Source organism: Sardina pilchardus, chromosome 4, assembly GCF_963854185.1.
Source record: "Sardina pilchardus chromosome 4, fSarPil1.1, whole genome shotgun sequence".
In the NCBI taxonomy this organism is placed as follows: Eukaryota; Metazoa; Chordata; class Actinopteri; order Clupeiformes; family Clupeidae; genus Sardina; species Sardina pilchardus.
Window position 1 is genome coordinate 24,657,978 of NC_084997.1, and position 24,061 is coordinate 24,682,038.

General features: G+C 41.0%; 2 protein-coding genes across 2 annotated transcripts; both read left to right on the forward strand.

Annotated features, from left to right (window-relative positions):
- The first annotated feature begins 106 nt into the window (after positions 1–106).
- Positions 107–13,631, forward strand: LOC134078668 (heat shock 70 kDa protein 12A-like). The gene is made up of 4 exons (XM_062534770.1): positions 107–443; positions 11,409–11,633; positions 11,732–11,900; positions 12,034–13,631. Exons 1-4 carry the CDS (start codon positions 171–173, stop codon positions 13,074–13,076), a joined length of 1,710 nt encoding a protein of 569 aa, XP_062390754.1. The 5' UTR covers positions 107–170; the 3' UTR covers positions 13,077–13,631.
- Positions 13,632–20,942: 7,311 nt separating this feature from the next.
- On the forward strand, positions 20,943–23,105 carry LOC134078911 (uncharacterized). The gene is made up of 6 exons (XM_062535077.1): positions 20,943–20,975; positions 21,474–21,567; positions 21,672–22,001; positions 22,086–22,200; positions 22,416–22,477; positions 22,750–23,105. Exons 1-6 carry the CDS (start codon positions 20,959–20,961, stop codon positions 23,071–23,073), a joined length of 942 nt encoding a protein of 313 aa, XP_062391061.1. The 5' UTR covers positions 20,943–20,958; the 3' UTR covers positions 23,074–23,105.
- The last annotated feature ends 956 nt before the right edge of the window (positions 23,106–24,061 follow it).

The following is a 24,061-nucleotide window of genomic DNA, read 5'->3' on the forward strand; positions in this document are numbered from 1 at the left end:
CTGGCTTACTTGGCTGGCTGAGAACATGATTTTATTTCTCACTTGGTGGGGACTATAAAAGACTCAGGTTTAACGGAAGAAACATCCTGTATGGTGCAACCAACACCATACCCTAATACACTGGACAAACACAGCAGCATTTTCATAAAACATCAATGTGATTTACAAATATGGCAGATTCTACATTTTGGATCATAGCCATTGACTTTGGTACAGCTTACAGTGGATATTGCTACTGTGTTAGATCGAAGCCTGATGCGATTAGATGTCCTGTTTGGGGGGAGGAACATGGACAAAGCACCCTAAAGACTCCAACTTGCATTCTGTTTGATGAACAAGGAAATTTCCGGCATTTTGGCTATGATGCTTTGATGACATACAAAATGAATCCCCAAAGCAAGGACAGCTTCTTTCAGAATTTCAAAATGGACCTTTACAATAAGGTAAGCTGGCATCAAAAAATATTTCATGATGTATTATTGTAAGCAGGCGTTTAAGCAATACAATTCCAATGTCATGTCAAGAATAATGCAGTGCTCCTGCGTGTTGTATGCAACCTGAAACCTAGCTTGGATGCAAATACTGTACGTAGGTGTTGAGTGTAATAGTGGCTAGCTTCTATTAAATTCATTTTTTTTCCCAAATAATATAGGACCACAATTAAAACAAGCGTAAAATCCAACCTTTAATACAAGTGCATTTATTTAGAAGGAAAAAAATCCCACATTAAGAAATAATTATTTTACATCAAATCATGTGTGCCACAATTATTGGTACCCCTGATGTTAATGCTTTGTACAACCCCCTTTTGCTAATAAAACAGCACCTAATCTTGTCTTATAATGTTTCACAAGATTACCCGTAATTTCCCGACTATTAGCCGCAGCTTATACATTGATTTTGCAAAATTTCTTCAGCTATGAGGTTAATACAGGGCAGTAGTTATTATGGTGTTAATATGGTTTTGTTTCTTTTAACTTGCATAAAACACTGTCCTGCGGCTTATACACAATGCGGCTTATATGTGGGAAATTACTGTAGAGAAAACAGAAAGAGGGATCTTCGACCATTCCTCTTTGAACAAAATCTCCAAATCATCCAACGACCTGGGTTCTCTCCTCTGCACTCTCCTCTTCAGCTCACCCCACAGGTTTTCAATGGGGTTGAGGTCTGGGAACTGAGATGGCCATGGTAGGAGCTTGATACGGTGTCTGGTGAACCATTTCTGTGTAGACTTGGTCATATGTTTAGGGTCATTATCTTGCTGAAAGACCCAGTGACGACGACCCATCTTCAGCTTTCGGGCAGAGGCCACCAGATTCTGATTTAAAATGTATTCTGGTATTTCAAAGCATTCATGATTCCATGCACCCTAACAAGGTTCCCAGGCCCTTTGGAAGAGAAACAGGCCCACAGCATCACCGATCCTCCCCCATACTTCACAGTGGGCATGAGGTGCTGTTCTGCATACTCATCTTTTTGTTACGCCAGACCCACTTAGAGTGTTTGTTGCCAAAAAGCTCTAACTTTGTCTCATCTGACCAAAGCACACGGTCCCAGTTGAAGGCCCAGTACCGCTCCAGACGTTTGTGCTTATGATTTTTCCGTGCATGCCTCCCAAACAACTTGTTGGCATGTAGATAGCGCCTGATGGTTGTTTTGGAGACTTTGTGACCTCAAGATGCAACCATTTGATGCAATTCTGTAACAGTGAGTTTTGGAGATTTTTTTATTTCTCTTATCCTCCTCACTATGCGTGGTGGCAAAATAAACTTGCGTCCTCTTCCAGGCTTGTTTACCACTGTTCCAGTTGTTTTAAACTTCTTAACGACTCTGACCATAGATACGGGCAGGTGTGCGAGTGGCTATTTTCTTGTAGCCATTGCCTTACTTGTGAAGGTCGACACACATCTGCCTTACTTGAACAGTGTGTTCCTTTGTCTTTCCCATGTTGAAGAGAAATGGCCTCTGTGTCACGTCATATTTATAGCCCAGGGAAACAGGATGTTAAGAATTACTAAATAAATGTTCCTACATACTCTGATTGACTTTGTAAACTACTGTAGAAATGACAGAAATACTTTAATTACATTTATTTCCTAGGAATTGTTAGGGGTGCCAATAATTGTGGAACAGGTGATTTTATGAAATTATTTCTCAGTCAGGGTTTTTTTTTCCCACCTTAAAATTCACTTGAGTTAAAGGTTACATTTTTCTACAATTTTCAGTGTGAGGGTATGCTTCTAAAATAAAAAAATTATTCATTTTAAGCCTTTTAACGCATCTTAACCAGGGGTACCAATAATTGTGGAGGGCGCTGTAATTGTGCAGTATAGGCCTATGCATGTGTGTTATGTAAACCCCTCTCCTGATGCCTTAAAACAAAATGCTGGCCATATTTCATAGAGATACTGTATCTGTTTCTCAAAGTCTCTGAGAACTGTCAGTATACTTTGTATCGTGTGTGTGAGCAATCTACTGTAAGTTACCCATCTTGCACTGGATCATCTTCCTGAATCTCAATATTATGATCACAGACAATTCCGAGCAAGTCAGAGTATTTCACTCTTTTACATCTCCAAAAGTATACTATTGGTTTTGCCAAACATATTTGAAAATATTTTTAAACTACAAAAATACATGCAAATACATGATACAAAATACAAAGCCATTTTCTTCAACAAAATAAAATACAAGTTATATAATGCATTTTTTATTTGAAATACTTATTTTAAACAAAACGCTCACGAAAAGTAAGGAAACTTGACTTTGGCCCATTATATCTCCACTTTCATAATACCAATCACTAAAGTGTTTTATGTCATGTTCATCATTTATTAGTCACCTTTACAATGAGGTACAGCTTGTAAGCATTGGGCTCCCATGGAATGAGCAACACAAGCAAACGTGTAAGTAGTACCAACAAAAATGGCCTGTTATGCTGTTGGAATTCACTTTTGTTACTTCAAGCATTGACGATTGCACTCTCCCACAGAAATGAGGAAAACAAAACATGTTAGGCATACATTTGTTCATTTCATACTCAGTCCTCAGTAGCGTGTAGAGGATCCATATGCAGCCACAACAGCTGTTCTCATGCTGGTCACCAACCTGGCTACATTCTGCTGTGGGATGGCATTCCATTCCTCGATAAGGATCTGTTAAGTCAGCCAACCTGCTTCTGCTGGTGGCTCTGGCACATACAGCACGCCCAAGCTGATCCTTCAAGTGTTCAATTGGGTTGAGGTCTGGACTCACGTCACGGCAGGCCATTCTATCCTCTCCACTCCCAAATTCTGGAGGTACTCTCTGATGATCCCAGCTCTATGGGGGCGAGCGTTGTCATCCTGGAGGATGGCATTTGGTCCCATATTCTGGAGATATGGAATTGCCACTGGCTCCAGAATCTAATCCCGGTATACGTTAGACCGGAGCCGCATCACACAGAGCAGGTTGTTTGCGCCACGCCCCTTTTTGGGGGAAAACAAGCCCTCAGAACAAGCCTGAAACAAGGCAAAGTGAACAGGTGTTGTTCACGGTCACTGATCTATAACGAATAACTTATTATTTATAGATCAGTGTTCGCGGTAGACAGACATGCCGAGAAGTTGCTGTGTGGTTGGGTGTACCAACCACAAAGCTAAGAACCCCTAACATTAGGCTACACCAAAAATCAATCAGACCAACGAAAATGGAAATCTAGGCCAGAGAATGTCTAATAAGGGGAGAAGGACCACTAGCGAAATACTTCCGCATGGTACTGCAACTAGAGGGCGATCGCGAGCAAGTGATGAATGAATGGGTGGCAATGGAGCTGAACCCCCCAATACCACATTTGTCTTTATATCATTTTTTCTCCTGAAATTGCATTAATGCATGCGATGCAGGATAACTTGACTTGACAATTAGCTGACCAATGCAATTTTCTATATGTGTTGTTATTTCTAAAAACCCTTTAAAAGTTTTCATGTCACGTGACACAAAAGCGAACCACTTTACGGCCATAGACCTAAAAGAAGGTTCAGCTTCACGACGTCGTCGTAATCGGTCGCGATTTCTCGCTGACCAATCAGCATCCATGAGCTAAATGCTAGCATGTTACACGGAAAGCGGCCCATCCTATGAAAAGCAGAAAGGACATGAGTGACTTTTTATTTCATTTCCAGTGGAAAACCTATACTCAGGTAGCTACTAGGACAATGTACATTGAGAAATGAAGTTGTCAACAGTGAAAAAAACGAGTTTTAGCCTCCTAGCTCCATAGACCACAATTCATTTATCACTTGCTCGGCAGCGCCCCTAGCGGAATTTCAACAGATTGCAGGAACAATCCGGTACAATGGAGTTAATAGGAAGTGGACTGGCTCTCCCTAAAGGGGCTCTGTCTAGGCTAACACTTGGCTAACACTAGCAGCTAGGCTATCGGCTATGACAGAAATGATCATATCTTGGAATTATCTAACGAACATACTTTACATCCAAGCCTGTCAGTCAACTACACAACATTACAATTAAAATAAGAGGCCAAAAATACAGGAAAACAATTTAGTTATTTAACTGGAGATTCAATGAGATACGAGTATGTCCGGGTATGACACTGGCCACTGCTACTGCTAGCAGGCTTGTAGAGAAGTTAGTCCGGGGTGGGTGTGAACACTGAGGAGTCATCCGATTAGAATGAAAATAAAGAAGGTCCAGACAGCCAGTTTCTTCAGGGAGTTGTATTAAATAGTGGTCAGTGCAAGGCACTTAAATTGTCTAGGAATATGTGTGTGGTTCTGCAATTTAAACACACAGAAAATAATCCACATTAGCATTATATGTAATGTCTCTTATAAACCTCTCTATTAAACCAAATTGTACCGTGTACAAGCGCCCTCGTGAGGCCAGAAAAAGACGGTATTACACCATGCCTATAGAACGTGATTCACACGTGTACTCAAGCTGACCAACATATAGCGATACATCTATTAACTTGCACGTATCTTAATCATATAAATTCACCCTTTACAATCATGACATGGTACTATTTCAATACAGGGAAAGACATACACATGTACAATAACAAAATAGTGTTCAAACGAACTTAGCAATTTAGCATGTATAATTCACATTACCAAAAAGGCTAAGCTAATTTACAAACGGATTCAAGCAGCTTCATTAAACTAAATCACCACCGTCATTACAGGCAGGAAACAAGGATACATTACAGGCATGAAACAAAGATACAGTAAGAATACAAAGGGTTACTTACTTAATAATGGACGCACACAAAATATATAACAATCACCGAGTCTGCCACTGCCAAAGGGAACGTAACTACTTGGTCACATGACCGCTTCTAATACCATATGGCCTTTTTAGCAAGGCTACTCGGGAGACGGAAGGGACATGTTTTTACTTTGATTGAATTAAGCTTTTGAACGTATTTTTCACGGACAACGACCGCAAAGTGGTAATATATTGAGTGGTCCTATTGATTCGTTGTGTTTTCTGTTATCATTTAACCCTACGATTTCGGTACGAATTACGTTTATTGACCCTAATTTGCATTGGAGTTTATAGGCGCGTTCAAGTTGACCTTTTGCAGCAGCGAGATTTGCCGGCGGCAGCAGGGGCAGGGATACAAACGCTGCTATGAAGTTGTACACTCTCTACTTCCCGTGGTCTAGACTTGACCATGTGACGAATCACGAGGCACGGACCCGCACGGACTCTTGCGGATATGGGGAGGCATCTAAACACCTGCACACACGTCAGGGATGTAAAAGCCAATTAGGGCAAAGACCTGACGTCATGAAGGCAGGGTCTAGGCTCCGCTGCTCTCCGCAGTACCTCCAGACCGGCTGCTCTTTTGCGGAGCAGCCGCCTGGCCACGCCTTGCTCCCGCGATAAGTTGAGGCCATGTGATACCGACTGCCGAGTCGAAAACACGCCCATCTAGACCATCGTGGACAGATTTTTAACCACGTGCATCTTGTGCTGCGCAGTTTTTGTGCTGCGCAGCCAACTTGAACGCGCCTAATGAGAGACGTTGTTTGTTTCCCCCCCAGAAGGGGCTGGAACGTTTCTCGCGAGTCAAGTTCCCGGATGTGCCGGTCTAACGTATCTAAACTCACCTGGTAGCACTTGAAGCCCAAAACGAGATGTCTGGCAGCAGAACCCTATTACTGGCCCTTTTGGCACATTTTTGGTTGGCACTACTCAGACATTTGGCTGTATTGCTCATTCCATGATTGCCCTATGCTTACAAGCTATACCTCATTGTAAAGATAGATAGATAGATAGATAGATACTTTATTGATCCCCAAGGGGAAATTCAAGGTCCCAGCAGCTTAAGACACCACACACAACATACAGTACAATGTAAACAATGTAAACAGGAAGATTAAAAAGCAAATCAACAATCAACAATCAACAATGACTAAAGGAGCAGTAGAATACTATAGATAAGGTATGCATGAATGTACTGAGGATTGGTACTGTGATCCAGTCTGAGGTGTGTGTCAAGTTGGTAGTGCAAATAAGTCCAACAGTGCAACAGTGCAAGATAAAATTCTAGTGACCAGTAATAAATATGTACAGTACAAAATGTAAGCATAGTAATAATAATAACAGTACTTATATAAATATATGGGCAATTAAAATAAACTTAACATAGTAATAATATAAGAGTTAGACATGAGGGTAGACATGTAAGTCATGCCATGTAAGTGTATAAGAGGGTGGAGGTGCAGATATACTATGCATAGAAGTCCAACTCTCCTTTTCCCTTCAGTGAAGCATTGTACAGTTGTATGGCCCTGGGTACAAATGACTTTCTCAGTCTGTCTGTTGTGCATGTCATGGAGCGTAGTCTCCAGCTGATCAAGCTCTTCTGCTGTATGATAATGCTGTAGAGTGGATGACAGTCATTGTCCAGGATGCTGTGTAGCTTGTTCAGGGTCCTTTTGTCTGATACTGAAGTGATGCACTCCAGATCAGCTCCCACAACAGAGCCAGCCTTCCTTACCAGCCTGTCTAGTCGCCCAGCATCCCTCTTCCTAGTGCTTCCTCCCCAGCATGCCACAGCATAGAAGAGGACGCTGGCAACAACAGACTGGTAAAACATCCAGAGGAGCTTGCTGCAGACATTGAAGGAGCGCAGCCTCCTCAGGAAGTACAGCCTGCTCTGCCCTTTCTTGTATATTGCTTCAGTGTTGACTGACCAGTCCAGTTTATCGTCCAGATGTACGCCCAGGTACTTGTATGTGTTCACCACCTCCACATTGACCTCCTCAATGGTGACTGGCAGCAGAGCAGGCTTAGACCTCCTGAAATCTACCACCATCTCCTTGGTCTTGGTCGTGTTGAGTTGTAGGTGGTTGAGTCTGCACCATTGCACAAAGTCCTCCACCAGGCTCCTGTATTCCTCCTCCTGCCCATCCCTGATACATCCCACAATTGCAGTATCGTCTGAAAACTTCTGCATGTGACATGACTCCGTGTTGTAGCAGAAGTCGGACGTGTACAGGGTGAACAGGACTGGAGAGAGCACCGTTCCCTGTGGTGCACCTGTGCTGCTGATTACAGTGTTGGAGAGGCAGTCCTTCAGTCTGACAAACTGTGGCCGCTCTGTCAGGTAGTCTGCAATCCAGGATACTAGATGAGCATCCACACCCATCTGCAGGAGCTTGTCACTCAATCTGGGGGGTTGGATGGTGTTAAAAGCACTAGAGAAGTCAAAGAACATGATTCTCACAGCACTTTTCCCCTTGTCCAGGTGAGAGTGTGTCCTGTGTAGGAGGTAGGAGATTGCATCGTCGACGCCCACTTTCTCCTGGTATGCAAACTGTAACGGATCTAGTGCATGGCGCACCTGTGGCCTAAGTATCCCCAGAACCAGTCTCTCCAGGGTCTTCATCAGGTGTGATGTGAGAGCAACTGGCCTGAAGTCATTCAGCTCACGTGGATGTGGTTTCTTGGGGACGGGGATAAGACATGATGTCTTCCACAGTGTTGGGACTTTCCCGAGACGTAGACTTTGGTTGAAGATATGCTCCAGTGGCTCTCCCAGTTCAGCAGCACAGGCCTTGAGCAGTCTTGGACACAGTCCGTCAGGTCCGGCTGCTTTCCTGGGATGGAGTTTCTTCAGCTGTCCTCTAACTTGATCTGCCGTTATGATGAGGGGGGAGGGGAGGGGAGGGGGTGAGGAGTTACCAAGGCATTGGTCACTCCGGGGGGTAGGGGAGGAGGGGACGTGCTGCACTGGGGGTGAGGGGGGAGGTGTGAGTTGGGCAGTTAAGCCAGCAAGAGCAGTGTCCGTAGTTGATGGTGCTAGTGATGGTGATGGTGATGGTGATGGTGGACGACCATTGTCCACTGTAGCAGTTGATGGTGCTGGTGATGGTGATGATGGACGACCATTGTCCACTGAAGCAGGGCAATCAAACCTATTGTAGAACTGGTTTAGCTGGTTTGCCCTGTCCAGATCGCCCTCCACAGAGCTGCTGCTTTTCCTAAGTCCAGTGATGGTCTTCATTCCATCCCAGACCTCCTTCATGTTGTTCTCCTGCAGCTTCTGTTCTACCTTCTTCCTGTAATCCTCCTTGGCCTCTTTCAGCCTGACTTTGAGCTCCCCCTGCACTTGCCTCAGCTCTGCCTGGTTCCCCTCTTTGAACGCCATCTTTTTCCTATTTAGAAGGGCCTTGACATTGCTGGTTATCCAAGGCTTGTTGTTTGGAAAGCAGCGCACAGTTCTTGTGGGAACAACAACATCCATACAGAAGTTCAGGTAGTCAGTCATGCAATGTGTGGCCTCCTCCAAATCACCATTCTGTAGTACATTCCAGTCAGTGGACTCAAAACAGTCTCTCAAAGCCTCATCTGCTCCTGGGGTCCACTTCCTGAAAGTGCGTGTGTCACATGGTAGCCTCTGCACTTTAGGTATGTACATTGGTTGCAGGTGAACAAGGTTGTGATCTGATTTTCCGAGGGGGGGAAGGGGGGTGGCGCTGTATGCATCCCTCACGTTTGCATACATGAGGTCTATTGTCCTGTTTTTCCTAGTCGGGCAATCAACAAACTGGTAGAAATTTGTGAGGGTAGAATCCAGTGTTATGTGGTTAAAGTCTCCAGAGATCGCAAAGAAAGCATCTGTGTGCTGAGTTTGGAGTCTTGCGATTGTAGAGTGAATGATGTCACACGCTACGTCCGGTAGGGCTCGTGGTGGGACGTAAACACAGACAACAATGGCATGCGTGAATTCCCTCGGCAAGTAATACGGTCGAAGGCTCACTGCTATTAACTCCACATCCTTACAACATGCAGTTTCTTTAACTGTAACATGACCGGGGTTGCACCATCTGTCGTTACTGTAAATCACCAGTCCACCGCCCTTCTTCTTGCCAGAAAGTTTATTGTCTCTGTCCAAACGGGCCACGCTAAAGCCAGGTAGCTCAACGTTAGCAGTAGGGATGGAGCTAGTCAACCACGTCTCCGTGAGACATATTAAACTACATTCCCTGTATAGTTTCTGATTTCTTACCAGGGAAGCCAGTTCGTCGTAAAGGTGACTAATCAACGATAAAAATGATATGAAACACTTTACTGGTTGGTATTACTAAAGGGGAGATATAATGGGCCAAAGTCAAGTTTCCTTACTTTTTGTGAGCAGTTTACATGTATCAGAAATACAGCCCATCCCTGGCTGTTGGCTGCAGCTACTCGAGCTACCGATTTTTTTTATTATTATTATTGTATTATTTTTAAGGTTGTGTTTTGTGTTTATGTAAATTTTACATTTCTACCAGCCCAACCAATTGTAGTAGGCTAGAACCAGACTTCCTCTACAGGCTTTCTCTCCCACCCCATGCTCCCTCTCAGTGCTAGATTGCCTTCTAGGCCTATATCTGTTTTTGACAACAGTTTGAAACAGTTTAAAACTGATTGTTAAGTTTTCTAAGTGCCTTCCCACCTGGGTTGTGTGATAAATTGATTAATCAGTCTATATTTTGGAAGGTAGTGCCATGAATAGGCAGAGTAGAGAAAAGTGTTTTGTAAATCAATGGCTCTGTTCGAAACGGAAGGCAGCTGCCATACTGCCTCCTTTCTTATGTAGAGAGCTCTCTCACTAGACATCAACGATTCTAGAACAGAGCAAGATGGATCACTGGCCGGATAATACGTATGTTGACGTATACGTATGTCTGATAGACTGTGTAGTGTATGAATAGAACTGCCATACTAAACATGCCTTAAACTCTGTCAAACTATTTTATGTCCCAACTGTATGTGGCCACGACACTGCGCACAGTAGAGATAATGAAAGGGAGCGATGAGCGACAGCTTCACTGTCTATGAACAACACAGCACACAGCAGCCAATTATGAAAAGGACAGATACTGTTAGAGTTGTAGACCAAGTTAAATAAGGTCCAAATTAGGTTTAACCTTTAATTAGGTTAAATAAGCCAAGTCCCCCCGGGACTGTCGTTTTTACCATGTTAAGTGACATCTCAACCTTACATAGTGATCGGTAAAGCGCCAATGGCTGTAAACAAAGGTTAACTTAACCTACAGGTAGAAAAAAAGACAAATTATGATAATATAACATAGTTAAGTTAGTTTGCCTGCTAGCTAGTATCTCCCAAACGGAATTGATGTGATCTATTGTTTTATTTCTCATTAGATTAGTGCTTAAAATGATTGTTTTATACCGTTTTATTGATAATAGGCTATTGGTATTCTCCCTATTTTTATACTTGGTCACTGTTAATTTAATTTGTATTGTTATTTATTTGTATGTCGCTTTGGACAAAGGTGTCTGCTAAATAACTATAACCATAACCATAACCATCTATACCAGCGCAATAACTATTATCTGACTAAATAAAGGCCTATACCTCCTTATTCAGTGGAAAGGCAAAAAAGGCTGTTTAGGTGGGTATATATGATTGGAACTGTGTCTGAAATGTTGCGCTGAGCTTACCATAATGGCACCCTGTCGAACTCGGAGCGTACTTCATTCTTTTGACGCAACTGATCCATCTTACTCTGTTCTAGAATCTTTGCTAGACATGATTTTAGAATAAATGCGTCGTTTAAAATGAGCGTAACATGCACTCTAGAATCTTTGGTTAACAGTACGGTATGACGTTAGCAAAAGCCTGACGTTAAACTAAATTAGCCTACGTAAGCTTGCAGGCTAACGGTATAAAATAGTTTCACCGGCAGCTAATATATCAGACCAGATGTTATTAGTGGGTACAACAATGGTATAACCAGATACCAAGCTAAATAACGTCACACAAATGACATTTCAACAGATTCAGCAGTCATTTGCCGAACCAACAGAGACTAAATTGTGGTGTGTGAATCAAATGTAGGCTACTTATTAATATTAGTATCAATATCACCCACTGAAAACAGACAATCAGCAGGCACATGGTGATCACTGCTTCCAATCAGATGCCCATGTCGGCCATGAAGGTGTTCTCAGAAAGTCTGCGTTATTTAAAAGGACATGCCCTGGAAATGGTTGCTCATCACACAAGTGGGAAAAAATTCATTGCCTCTGATGTGACTTGGGTTTTGACTGTGCCAGCAATCTGGGATCCAGCTGCCAAACAGTTTATGAGAGAAGCAGCCACTAAGGTAGGCCTATTTCACTTACTAGTTTTTATGGCATCTATACCAAGCTACCTTTCCAACAGTCAGTATATTCATAGCCTTTCTTTGTATCTTCATGTCAGGCAGGCCTGGTGACAGAGACAAATTCATCACACCTGATCATCAGTCTGGAACCAGAAGCAGCATCTGCATGGTGCAAACAGCTACCAAGTAAAGGATTTATAGCTGAGGGACTTCAAGATACACTGGAGCAAAAACCTGGAACACAGTACATTGTTGTTGACTGTGGAGGTAGTTCACTATATCACCACATAGTTGATCATATCTGTTCATTCTTGTCTTGTCTTGTTATATGATAACAACAATATCCATACTTTTTCAGCAATTATGTGGAGTCATGACCAGTTACAATATTCTTTTACAGGTGGAACCGTTGACATCGCAGTGCACAAGGTTTTGGAAGGTGGATTCCTAAAAGAAATACATAAAGCCTCTGGAGGTGATGTAGGTGGGAGTAATGTTGATAACAAGTTTAAATCTTTCCTCAGAGACATCTTTAACTACACACTGTGGGATCAATATGAAGCAGATTACCCAAGTGAGCTGCAGAAAATGATGTTTGATTTCACTAGGTATAAGTGTGTAAAAAACAATAGGGATGTTTTCATTCCTTGTCCATACAGCTTATCGAAGTTGGCAGAGGAGACGAAAGCAATGCATGAGTACTTCAAAGACGTGGAGGGTGTGTCTTGGTCTGAGGGTTCATTTAAAGTGACTTATTCAAAGCTTAAAACTTTCTACAAAGACAGCCTAAAACAAATAACAAAGTTGATTAAAGAAATTTTTGCCACTCCAGAGATTAACATCAACATCCTGTTCTTAGTTGGTGGCTATGCATCTAGTGAGATTTTGCAGGAAAAGATAAAAAGGCAATTTTCCCAACGGTGCAAAATTGTGTGCCCTGTGGATGCTCATCTTGCTGTGGCAAAGGGGGCAGTTCGGATAGGAGAAAATCCCAGGATAATATCTTCACGGGTTAGTGCACTGACATATGGCATCTCAGAAGCCAGGACATTTGATCCTTCAGTGCATAAAGAGGAGAAGCGCAGAGAAAACAATGCAAAAGATTATGTTTACTGCACTGATCTTTTCCACAGATTCATCCAGAAAGATGAGGCAGTTCATTATGATGATGAGAGAGAGTATGAGTTCTCACCAATAAATGTTGATCAGATTAGCATGACCTTTAGGATCTTCTCCACAGAAGCACCTGATGCAACCTATATAGATGACCCTGGAATGAAAGAGATTGGCTCTTTCTCAGTCAGCATGCCTGACATAAGTGCGGGCCGAAATCGCAGGGTGAAATTTCAAATGAGGTTTGGTTTAACAGAATTGCAAGCCAAAGCCACAGACTTAACATCTAAGGAAACTAACAAGGTACATCTTGATTTTTTGACCAAGTAAAACTCTCTGGAAGACTAGCTGAGAAAATTAGATCATTGTTTAGATATGTTCATGGCATTGTATCTCTGTTGTGTTCATGTCATATTACACAAGTAATAGACTTAAAACCTTTTTTGTTCATGTGTTGAAGTGATAAATTCTGTATTAATTTCTTCACATTAGTCATGCACAATCTCTGCCTGTCTCTCTCTCTCTCTCTCTCACTCACTCACTCTCTCTCACACACACACACACTGACCCTCACTGAATATCTGATTCTGATGATTCTCTAGAAAGCATTACCTTTGTATTCTGTATGATCTGTGGGGTAATATAATTTGTATGTGGGGTGGCATATTTTGTGCGAGAATATGTGCTGTGCAGATGGGAACTCTTTACCTATAAGCAAGATTTCTTTACAGAATATGTTACTTTCATTATGTTTTCATAATGTCTTAAATGTAAAAATGCCTGATTGTTTTCTTCATCGGATGTTGTTCTCTCCATGTTGATACATGTATACCAATCAGAATGATTGGCTATTGCAAGATGGTTCCTGCAATAAACGTTGATGCTTTGGAGAACATGCAACTGTTGATGTATCCTACTGCCCCCAGGCCTGCCTGAATCTTTACCTCTCCATGATCATAGCTCGAGCTTTAAAGCGACCAGGAATACAAGAATCCCATTGTTCCCCCCCCATCATTCTTTATGTGCACGTAAATGGAGAAGTATGATCGTCTTACACATTTGTAAGGGCATGATTCATGTAGCAAACACTCCCACTCTGAGTTTGATGACCACCCAGGTTTACAATATGAGCCTCTTCAGTCTGGTAAAAGTCATAGTTCAAAAATGGAATGGGATCATGTAATTGAATTGATGGGAAGCGTTCATTTCATTAGTAGGTGGTCATACCTCTGTTATGGGGAGATGAAATATCATCCAAATTGATTATTTATCTTATAGTTTTGCTTTTTGAGATAATGACATCTGAACTTTGCTGCAAATGTGCCAAAAAAACATGTTCAGGCCCCAGTCATGGCACGATTCCCGCCCTGTGGTCCTTTCCTGATCCCACCCTTACTCTCTCTCCCACTCATTTCCTGTCACTCTACACTGTCCTGTCACATTAAAGGCATAAAAACCCCAAAAATATATACTTTAAAAAAAAGGAAAAAAAAGTTTTTCTCTGGATGTTTTTGGTTTATCAAGCTAATATTTTGGCTAAATTAGTTTAAATTGTTACTCTATGGTATTTTTGAAGGCATTTGTTGAATTGAGGTGGAATGACCCACAGGCTACAAGTTTTTTAAAGACATATGATTCATATTTTTCCCTCTAGGTTGTGCAAATTAAAGATTTCAAGCTAATATAGTGAAAACTGATGAGATTAACATTTTAACGTAACATTTAAGGTGCCGCACTATACATATATCTGCTGTATGGAGCACGTATATAGATAATACACATTAAACATAATAGTACATGTAGTGTTGAAAATGCTGGTATGGCATATACTAGGGTGTGGTTGATCACATAATACACATGCACTCGTCTTGGACTAGGTCATGTGTGCACCTGACCTAAAATTGCAGTTCCTCATATTTGTGTCTCTAGCCTTGCAACACTGTTTTACTTGTTATTTTAAAAATGAAGGGTATGAGGAAAAGAAGCAAACACAGTGGAAGAATTTGTTACCCAGAGTATGAGGAACAGGACCAGATAGCATGACAACCAAAGGGGGAAACACATAAGCTTTTGTTTACTGAGAACTGAAGAAGGAAATAAACAAATAAAACAAATGTTCACATTTTGCTTACAAATAAATTAGATTCTGTTCTGTTGAGAGTTGATTGGTAAAACATTAATGGATAAGTGATACATTATTTTTGTGCAATTGATATATTTTCAGTGTGAGTGGGTTATGAGACAACACAAGACATATTTGCTTCTCATTCAAATGTTAGTGGCTCTTAAAGGAGCCTTTGTTTTGAAATTGTAGAAGATGATCTTCAGTAAGCACCCTCAGCACTGAAATATATGGAAAAGGTCTCCCTAACACGTGTTGCTTCCTGTTTAGAATGGTTGCTTTCTGTCCTGGTGATGCCCTGAAGTGCCTGAGCTTCTTCAGCATTTCCACGTCTATCTGCACCTTGGCACTTGATGTCCTCCACATGAAGTTGTGCAGGATACATGTGGCTTTCACACAGGCTAGATTAGCAGGTTCAAGGTGGATCACAGAATGGTACATGCGCCACTGGGCAGCAAGGATGCCAAATGTGTTTTCAACAATCATCCTGGCCCATCCTATTCATTAAAAAATACAGTTGGATGGTTAATTGCTTTTAATGTGATTGTTAAAACAAGTATTAAGCAAGTTGGAAAACGTATGATTGAATTATAACGAAGACTTAAGTACAAATCAAAATGATGAGAATGCGGACATAGAAGCTCCAGGCCTTTTTTTGATAATAATAAAAAAAGGCTAAACACAGACAGACCATTGCAGGAATTCAGGCATTGACTGACCCCGCTTCACATTGTGTCTCCCACTGAAGAAATAATGCCACACAAAGATAAATGGAGAAGTATGATCGTCTTATTTGTAAGGGCATGATTCACAGCAAACACTCCCACTCTGAGTTTGATGACCCATGTTTGGTAAAAATCATAGTCGTCTCATAGGTTTTTTTTTAGGACATACGATTTATTTTTTAAGACGTGTGATTCACTCATTCTTCCTAGGTACCTTTACCACATTCATATATTATTTTTCCTTTTCCATCTAGGTTGTGCAAAGTAAAGATTTGAAGAAGCTAATGTGGTGAAAACTGATGAGATGAACATTTTAACAACATTTAAGGTGGCGCACTATACATATATCTGTTGTATGGAGCAAGTATATAGATAATACACATTAAAACATAATATGAAAATGCTGGTATGGCATATACTAGGGTGTGGTTGATCACATAATACACATGCACTCGTCTTGGACTAGGTCATGTGTGCACCTGACCTAAAATTGCAGTTCCTCATATTTGTGTCTCTAGCCTTGCAACACTGTTTTACTTGTTATTTTAAAAATGAAGGGTATGAGGAAAAGAAGCAAACACAGTGGAATAATTTGTTACCCAGAGTATGAGGAACAGGACCAGATAGCGTGACAACCAAAGGGGGAAACACATAAGCTTTTGTTTACTGAGAACTGATGAAGGAAACAAATGTACCTGTGTACTATCAACAGCTACAAATGTTTCAAAAGTTGTCTTCAAGACACTGCAAGGAATACTTTTTCGTAATGATGTAGTCATTGGCACCGCCAGCTCTAATATTGCACGCACTGTGTGTACATTTTTCTCACTGCTTTATTGATAAAATACTGCAATACTGCAACGATAAAAATGTATATATAAAACTGTATTCCACTTATAGACAGAATACCAGCTGAGATCAGTTGCACTGTTTTTTTTGTTTGTTTTATCAGGGCAGCAGTTTTCAGGTTACATTTCAGATTAAGATTTCTTGGCACGGTCAGACTATACGATTTTTTTGTCGCTCATGATTGTCGTTTACGATCTACCATGTCACACTATACGATTTTAGAACCATGAAAACCTCTCCGCGTCTTGGTCGGTAGAGTGGCCACATACACCGAAAGCATCGGTCGCGTCATACGACTCTCGTCAAATTTTCTTGAATTTCCCCTTGGGGATGAATAAAGTATCTATCTATCTATCTATCTATCTGAACGACAAATCGCAAGTCGTGATGCATGTCACATTATAAGATTCACTCCGCGTTCAATGTCGTGCCCGACCATTTGAAATCGGACACGACGCTGTAAACTTGTCGGTCACGACAAATTCGGGCCAAAATCGGGCTGATATCGTGTAATCTGACCAGGCCATAAGTGCACCTCTTCCCTTCTACATAGGCACTTCAGTACACAAGGGAGAAATTCTAGGAGTGTCTGACTGCATTCTAGGAGTGTCTGAATTCTAGGAGTGTTTGACTGGATGGAAAACATTGGGGTTTTATAACAGCTGGTGTCCTGACAGTTGCATTGCTGCTGTCTTCTGGGTCAGTCCAGAATTGCTTATTTCCATACAGTTGTGCTTGTAAGTTTGTGAACCCATGCTTAAGTTGACTAAAAAAGCGGAATAAAAAATCTTTTGGAAATCAATTTTAACACTTGGAGGTCCGGGGCCTTTTCAGGCACTTTGAGGCAGTCAGCTATACCTTGAGATTTTTAAGTTTTTCATCTAATTAAAAACATTGATGCAAAAGTGGCACATATGGTTATATTCTAGAGGTCCTCCACAATAATTATGTAAGAGTAAAGTGGATGTAATGAAATTACTTTTTATTATAATTCTGTATAAACACAACTATCTAAAATATTTTCAAAGGTCAGAGGTCAAAGGTAAAAAACACACTATAAATATATTGAGCTAAGACTTTTGAAGTTTGAGCCTGGAAAACAACGGTGTTGGCTCCATATAAGTAAAAAGAACATTCAAAAGTGTTAAGTAGTTTTACTACAAATTGGGAAAAAGTCAGACTAAATGGGTAATTTAGTGAGTGGCTCTTTCAAATGCAAATTAAGGTGAATGGGCCTTTTGAATGGGCCAGCTGCAGGTGGCCAGCCACTCGATTATCCTAGTTGCCCTGCACTGACCAAGCCAGTTGTGGATGGCAGACCTCAAGCCAAAGTTGCGCTGGCAGCCTTGGCACATCACCTGGCGCAGGGAACAACTTGGTACCTCAGTGGAGCCCAAGAGCTGGCACCTGACCGCCTGGCTCCTGAAGTGGAGAGACTGCTGAGGGCAGGGCTACCCCCTCATCAAAACCATATGGAGAGCAAGAGCCCCGTCCACATAGGCGCTCTACTCTCTGAACCCACTGCACAAAGACACATACAATTTTGGTCTTCTGAAGGTGCAGACATCCACATGACCTCTATATAATGTCCAAAAAAGGATACCTAGTCCTATTGATGTCCAAATGGGGTCATGTTTAGACATCCAAATAGCGGACCTAGTTTGTACGTAGAAATGGTCTTGGACCTACGGACACAGTAAAGACATGATCTGCATGTCCATCAAATGTGTAATGTTTAGTGGGAAGTGGAGAGTGGAGAGTGTTTGCAGATTGGGGTGCTGTTAACAATTGTGCTTTTGGTACTAGACATTGGTATTCAGTTTTTGTGAGATGTACACATGCATATTTCCCCCTCACATGATTTCAACATTATGACAAAAACTAGGCAAAAGTCTACATGAAAATTAAAATGATCTCATGTCTCTTGAATTTCCAGTAGATGGCAGTCTCACTTCACTGACAGAATTGACTCAGAATCCCTAGAAAAGACTGGTTGTAGGCTACTGAAAAAAACAAAGATACAAAAAGATAGATACCAAAATAATTTGGAACAGTTGTATCATCATATTTATTATTTATCCCCACCAGGAACCTACACAGCAAATATATGAGTGTTAAAATGTCAGTGTCGGTGTTGAATAAAGAGTGTTGGTGTTATTTTAACACCACCCAGTCATAAAATAGCACTGCCAGTGTTGCATGTGACTAATGTACGTTGTCAAATCATAGTGTTAGCAGTCCACAGTGTTAATTCAGATCTAAGCCACACCCTCACGTAACGGTTGTCCAGGTGGACGTGATCAAGACGAAATAAATTTCTCCAGCGCCATTTTCTTTCGGGGAATATGCAAGACGGTAGAAGGTAAGTGCTCAATATCACTGACTGACTGAGTAATCAAGAGTAGTCACACGCATGATATTTGATGATAATATACATGAGCTTTATAATTTATTTAATTGTAACCGTCTATTTTGTATTGAAATCCACTTCCAGCTAGGGCAAAGTACTATCCGATAACGTTAGGTAATAGCTAGCAGCTAAGTTATAGCAAAGATTTTAGCATGACTCAATACTCCCTAATAATGAACCTACTGTGTAACTTAGAATATATCGTTGGACTTTTTAAAATGCGAAGTTATCAGGCTGTACGAGTTATGTCAGTTTTGATAGTTGCAATGTGTCGTTCCCGGCGGGCGGGAGTAGCATGTTAATGCTGCTAACCAAGCAGGCTAGTTAGCTGCTAAGTTAAAATGGACGTAGCTAGCCACATATGGTTACTACAAGCTGAGATGGAGAAACATGTATGCTAGCCATCATTCATTGGACTTGTGACATGGACATCTAACTATGTCCATATTAATAAATACACCGCAACATCGAAACCCATTACTTATGCGAGTTGTAGAAAGACGTTGCGCAGCAGCTTAATAAACTACATCTCCCATCAACATTAGCGGTTTCGCGCAATTTCGTGCACTCTGAAGGAAGAGATGGTTGAGAATGTTCTGAGGATCTGTGCTGAAGTGCTCGCGGTAAAAGCTGAATGTTCTTCAGTTCCAACCGAGTTTATCAAGTAAATACCAACAACGAAGAAAGATAAAGGAAGAACAGGATGGCGTTCTGAGATTGTAGTGAGAGAAAGAATGGCAATATGTCTCGTCGCCCAGTTAGCTGCTAAGGGAAATGGGCTGCAAAACATAGTTGTGGAACATGGATAAAGTGAACGTTATCATGCCTCGGCAGCTCGACATGCATGTTCATGTTCACTGAATATAATCTAAAGCCCAATTCGAAAATATAATTCGCCCTCTGACCATCAGTCAGATATTTCAAATATAAATATATTTGATAAGGCTATGCTGGGTTTTGTGGAAGGGAAATTGCTGATCTACTGCCTAATGCTATTACTAAAAATGTTTTAGTAGTATCATTAGGCAGTATGGGGTCAGATCACCATGGGCATATTTATTTGTCAAATGATAATATTACTGATATTCTTTATAAATCTTGTTTCCTGTAAATCTCAGTCATTCTTAATCTTTGAAACTGGTGCATTGGCATGTTTAACTGTTTGTCTGACATTTGTGTTGTATCTTATTTATTTTTTAACAAAGAAATGCTGGTTCAAGTGGAGTGCAAGGGTGTCCTGAAATGGGTACGAATACCAATGAAGGATGACTGCTACGATTACTTTCAGTTCATTCAAGAAGGTTAGTACATTTCTGTGTATAGGCTGCACCCAAGTATTAGTTGCAGGGATGCAGCAATTTAAAAATTTAAATTTTTTAAAAAAACCTACTGTATCAACAGCGGTTAATAGTTGGGAAATTACAGTAAGTGTTTTGGATCTCAGTTTCAGCTAAATTCAGCCTGCCAAATGAACCTGATGTGAACCTGAAGGACTCCTCAGGAGTTGATGTAGATGCTGACATTTTTGATGAGTTAGTGAGATCTGCTGCAGTATCTTTCAAAGTGTTTACTGAGGACTCTGGTAAGACATGGAAACACCCCTGCAGATATTCAAGAGCAAATATGCAAGATTGGGTCACTTTGGTGATGTTGCCAAAATACATTTTCCAATTAAAGTTAAATATTATAACCCCCCCCCCCCCCCCCTCTCCCCTTAGCTGAGAAAGAAGTCTCTGAGGCCTCCTTCTGCTCAGATGAGGGATCATTCTCATCCATTGAGTCTGTGAGGTCATTCTCACCAGTTGAGTCTGTGAGTTCAGGCTCCACTGTAATTACAGAATGCACCAAAGCAAGAAGAAGGCAACTGTTAGAAGGACCACCTGACAGTAAGGCAGCAAAAGATGTAAGTTGTCCTTAGGTTGTTAGTAGAATGTCGAACCATTTTCAAAATGCATAGCAAGTTTACATGCAACTTCTATATTGCAGATGGTCTATGTAGCTCTACATCAAAAAAACGGGGGTGAAGACATATTTAAAGAGTACAACGCGACCAAAGGCCTTTCTGATCAAACAAGAAGGAAACTCGTCAACATCCTGGTGGCAGATATGATTGAGAGTCATGGGTAAGTGACCAATAAAATTACAACCCCAATTACAGAAAAGTTAAGACACTGTAAAATGTTCATAAAAACAGAATGCTATAATTTACAAATCATGTTAACCCTTTATTTAATCGGGAATAGTGCAAAGACCAAAATATCATCTGTTGACATAAAAAAAGTTTGTTTTTTGGATTTTTATGGATTCTGCGTATTGTTCATGATGATTACCAAATTCTTAGAAATTTCATTTTTAAAAACATTATTCTTATATTGTTTCATTATTTGCCCACACAAATGATTAACCTTTACCTCCACATCTTCACTTCTGAGAGACTTGGATGCTTTTTAAAATGGCCAATCATTGTGCCAATTAACCTAATTAGTTGTGAAATTTTGCGCCTTTATCATTACACAACTTTTCTTAAAATATCCATTCTCTGTTCTCAACCTTTTACACCATGTTAATATGTTGAACTTATTTGAGCTACATTTCAAGCTGACTATCTTAATATGGTGTAGGAGGATCCCACCAATCAATGTCCGTGTGACCTATGCCCTTGGAATAGTCACCCTTTTCCCCAATTTGAAGGATAAGGCCTCACCAACTGGATACGTGAGTATTATGTAGCAGGAATCCCTCATTAAGTTTAATTTGGTCATGCATAAAGAAAAGCCTTATTTTGAGGTCCTGATCTTGCCTGTTTTCTTGTCTGACAGGAACATTACTATGATCCTCACAGTGGGCAAGGTTACTTGGCCTACAGGTTGAAAACAGTTCAGCGCAATACCACAAGTGATTTCAAGAGGAGCCCCAAGTCTGCTGATCAACATGGCCCCAAGACCCTGCGTGAGACATCTACATCTGAGCAGCTGTCAGGTGATGAATGCAGAGAAGCGATGTCTGTGATGAAGCATTCAGCAGACCAACCAGTTGTAAGGGAGAAAATGAAGGCAACCTTCAAGCACCGTCAGAGTATGCTACACGATCCAGACCAGTCTTCAGTCATCCTAGATCACTTCCCCCGATTCTTGGATACACCAGGCTTGGTAAGAAAAACCTAGACGAGCGTGATGTACCAATTATTAAATGTGTAGTGTACCATGTTTTGACATGGTTTCTGTCTGTGTTAGATTAACCAAGACTTCACAATGCTATTTGGACAAGACGTCTCGGGCAAGTTTATCGCAAAATGGCCAACGTTCTACAAACCTAGGATTATCACTTTCTGCAAAAGCCTTCGCCCTGGTACTCATGTGGATGACCTTCTATCTGCTCAAGAGGAAGCGAATGATTATGGTAAGTGCACACGTATTGTGTTTGCCAGTCTTCTTCATATGCGCCTATGAGCTATGTCTGTATACTCATGGAATGTGGGTGTTACTATACTAATCCACTAGGATGGGACAGTGACTTGGCAGCTATCCTCCTGCTTATTCATCTCTTGCCTCCGACTGCAAAAGGGAAAAGACATGGGAAGATCAGTGCCACTGAAGCTACTGACCATGTGGTCAAGTTCATGAAGGTACGTTCAGGATATAGATGGTGACTGAATGTAGCTTCACCTCATCACTTAATCCACTGATTCTTGACAATTTGGATAAAACTTGAAATTAAAAGTTAAATTACAAAATCGGAAGGTATATCATTATACCAATGAATGTCGGTTCAACCCTTGGTTCAACCCCGAAAAGCTTTGCTTTTAACGTGCCATGTAATTTAGAGGTGTTAAGATGCCTATCCAGCTAAAGCAAAGTGGTAAATTTAATGTTATTAATTCCCCTCTAACACTCTCAGGTGGGGACAAGCATGGTGACATTCCTTGACAGAGTTGGATCAGCACAGCCCTTCCTCCTCTGTGTTGGAGAAAAGAAGAGTAGTATCCAGAAGTTCTACGTCATCCTCGACCAGAAGGCCATCCCCTGTGTGGCACCGACCGCTGTGGCTGCCTTCGACGAACTGTTTAAGGCCCACTTCGTCTTTGCTGTATCCTACGATGAGGCCTTGTGCAACTTCTACACCTTCATTCAGACTACTGTGTATGGGATTGATGTCGGCACTACAAAAGAGAGTCCGCGGGTCAAGGAAATCCGGGCAAAAGTTGATCATACGGAGGTTTAAAAATGTTTACCTGCTATGTCTGCAAGGTACAGCACAAAAGCCACTTTTTTTTTTCTCAACATTTGAAGTTTAGTCATGCTTTGTGCCCCCGACGTACATTGCTTTTGAAATGTGGCGAGAATGGATGTTCACATATTGTGGATTCAAGAAACTTTTACTGAGAGTACATACAGACTGTGTAGCTTCAAGTTCTGTTGATCATTTGAACATTCATTTGACTGTAATGTTTGTGTTCCTGATCCACTGCTGAGTGCAGTTTCTCTAGTCAGTTACCCAGCTCCTCTTGAAAAATGACAGTGACTCTATTGGCGCTCAAGTGGAGTCTCTGAACGTACTTTGCTATCTTAAGTTGGTTCAGTGGAGGAATTTGTAAATGATTTCCAAGCAAATGACACTGTTAAATGTCTCATCTGAGCTTACTGAACAAACTCAAGAATAAAGAAAAATAAAGAATTTATATTGTGCCCTACTACAGTTTTGTCTGAAATGTGCATTGAATTGTCAAATGGATATAATACAAAGGTTAATACATTTTCTGCCATTTGCCACCTCAGTTGGTTGGGGTATGGGGACATTTGACACCTGATGGTGTTATTGGTATTTACACCTAGTAGTGTAACCATTAGTCATTTTCAACACTGAGTTTTGTTGTATTAACACTACACTGGTGTTGGTGTTGAAAAAAACAGTGTTCTTTTTAACTATTTGTTTTAACACTAACACCAGTGTAGTGTGAATACAACACCACAAAGTGTTGTATAGTGTTGATTTTTGACAATACAGAGTGTTGAATCAACTAAAATTGAGTGTTAACTTCCTAACACTTTCATGAATGTTAATTTAACACGATTGAGAGTGGATGCATATAGACACTTTGCTGGTGTTAAAATTAACACTGTGGGTGTTGATTTAACACTGGCAAATTTGCTGTGTATAGGCTATATCATACATTACCTGTGCACATACTGTACAAATCTGCATGATTCCA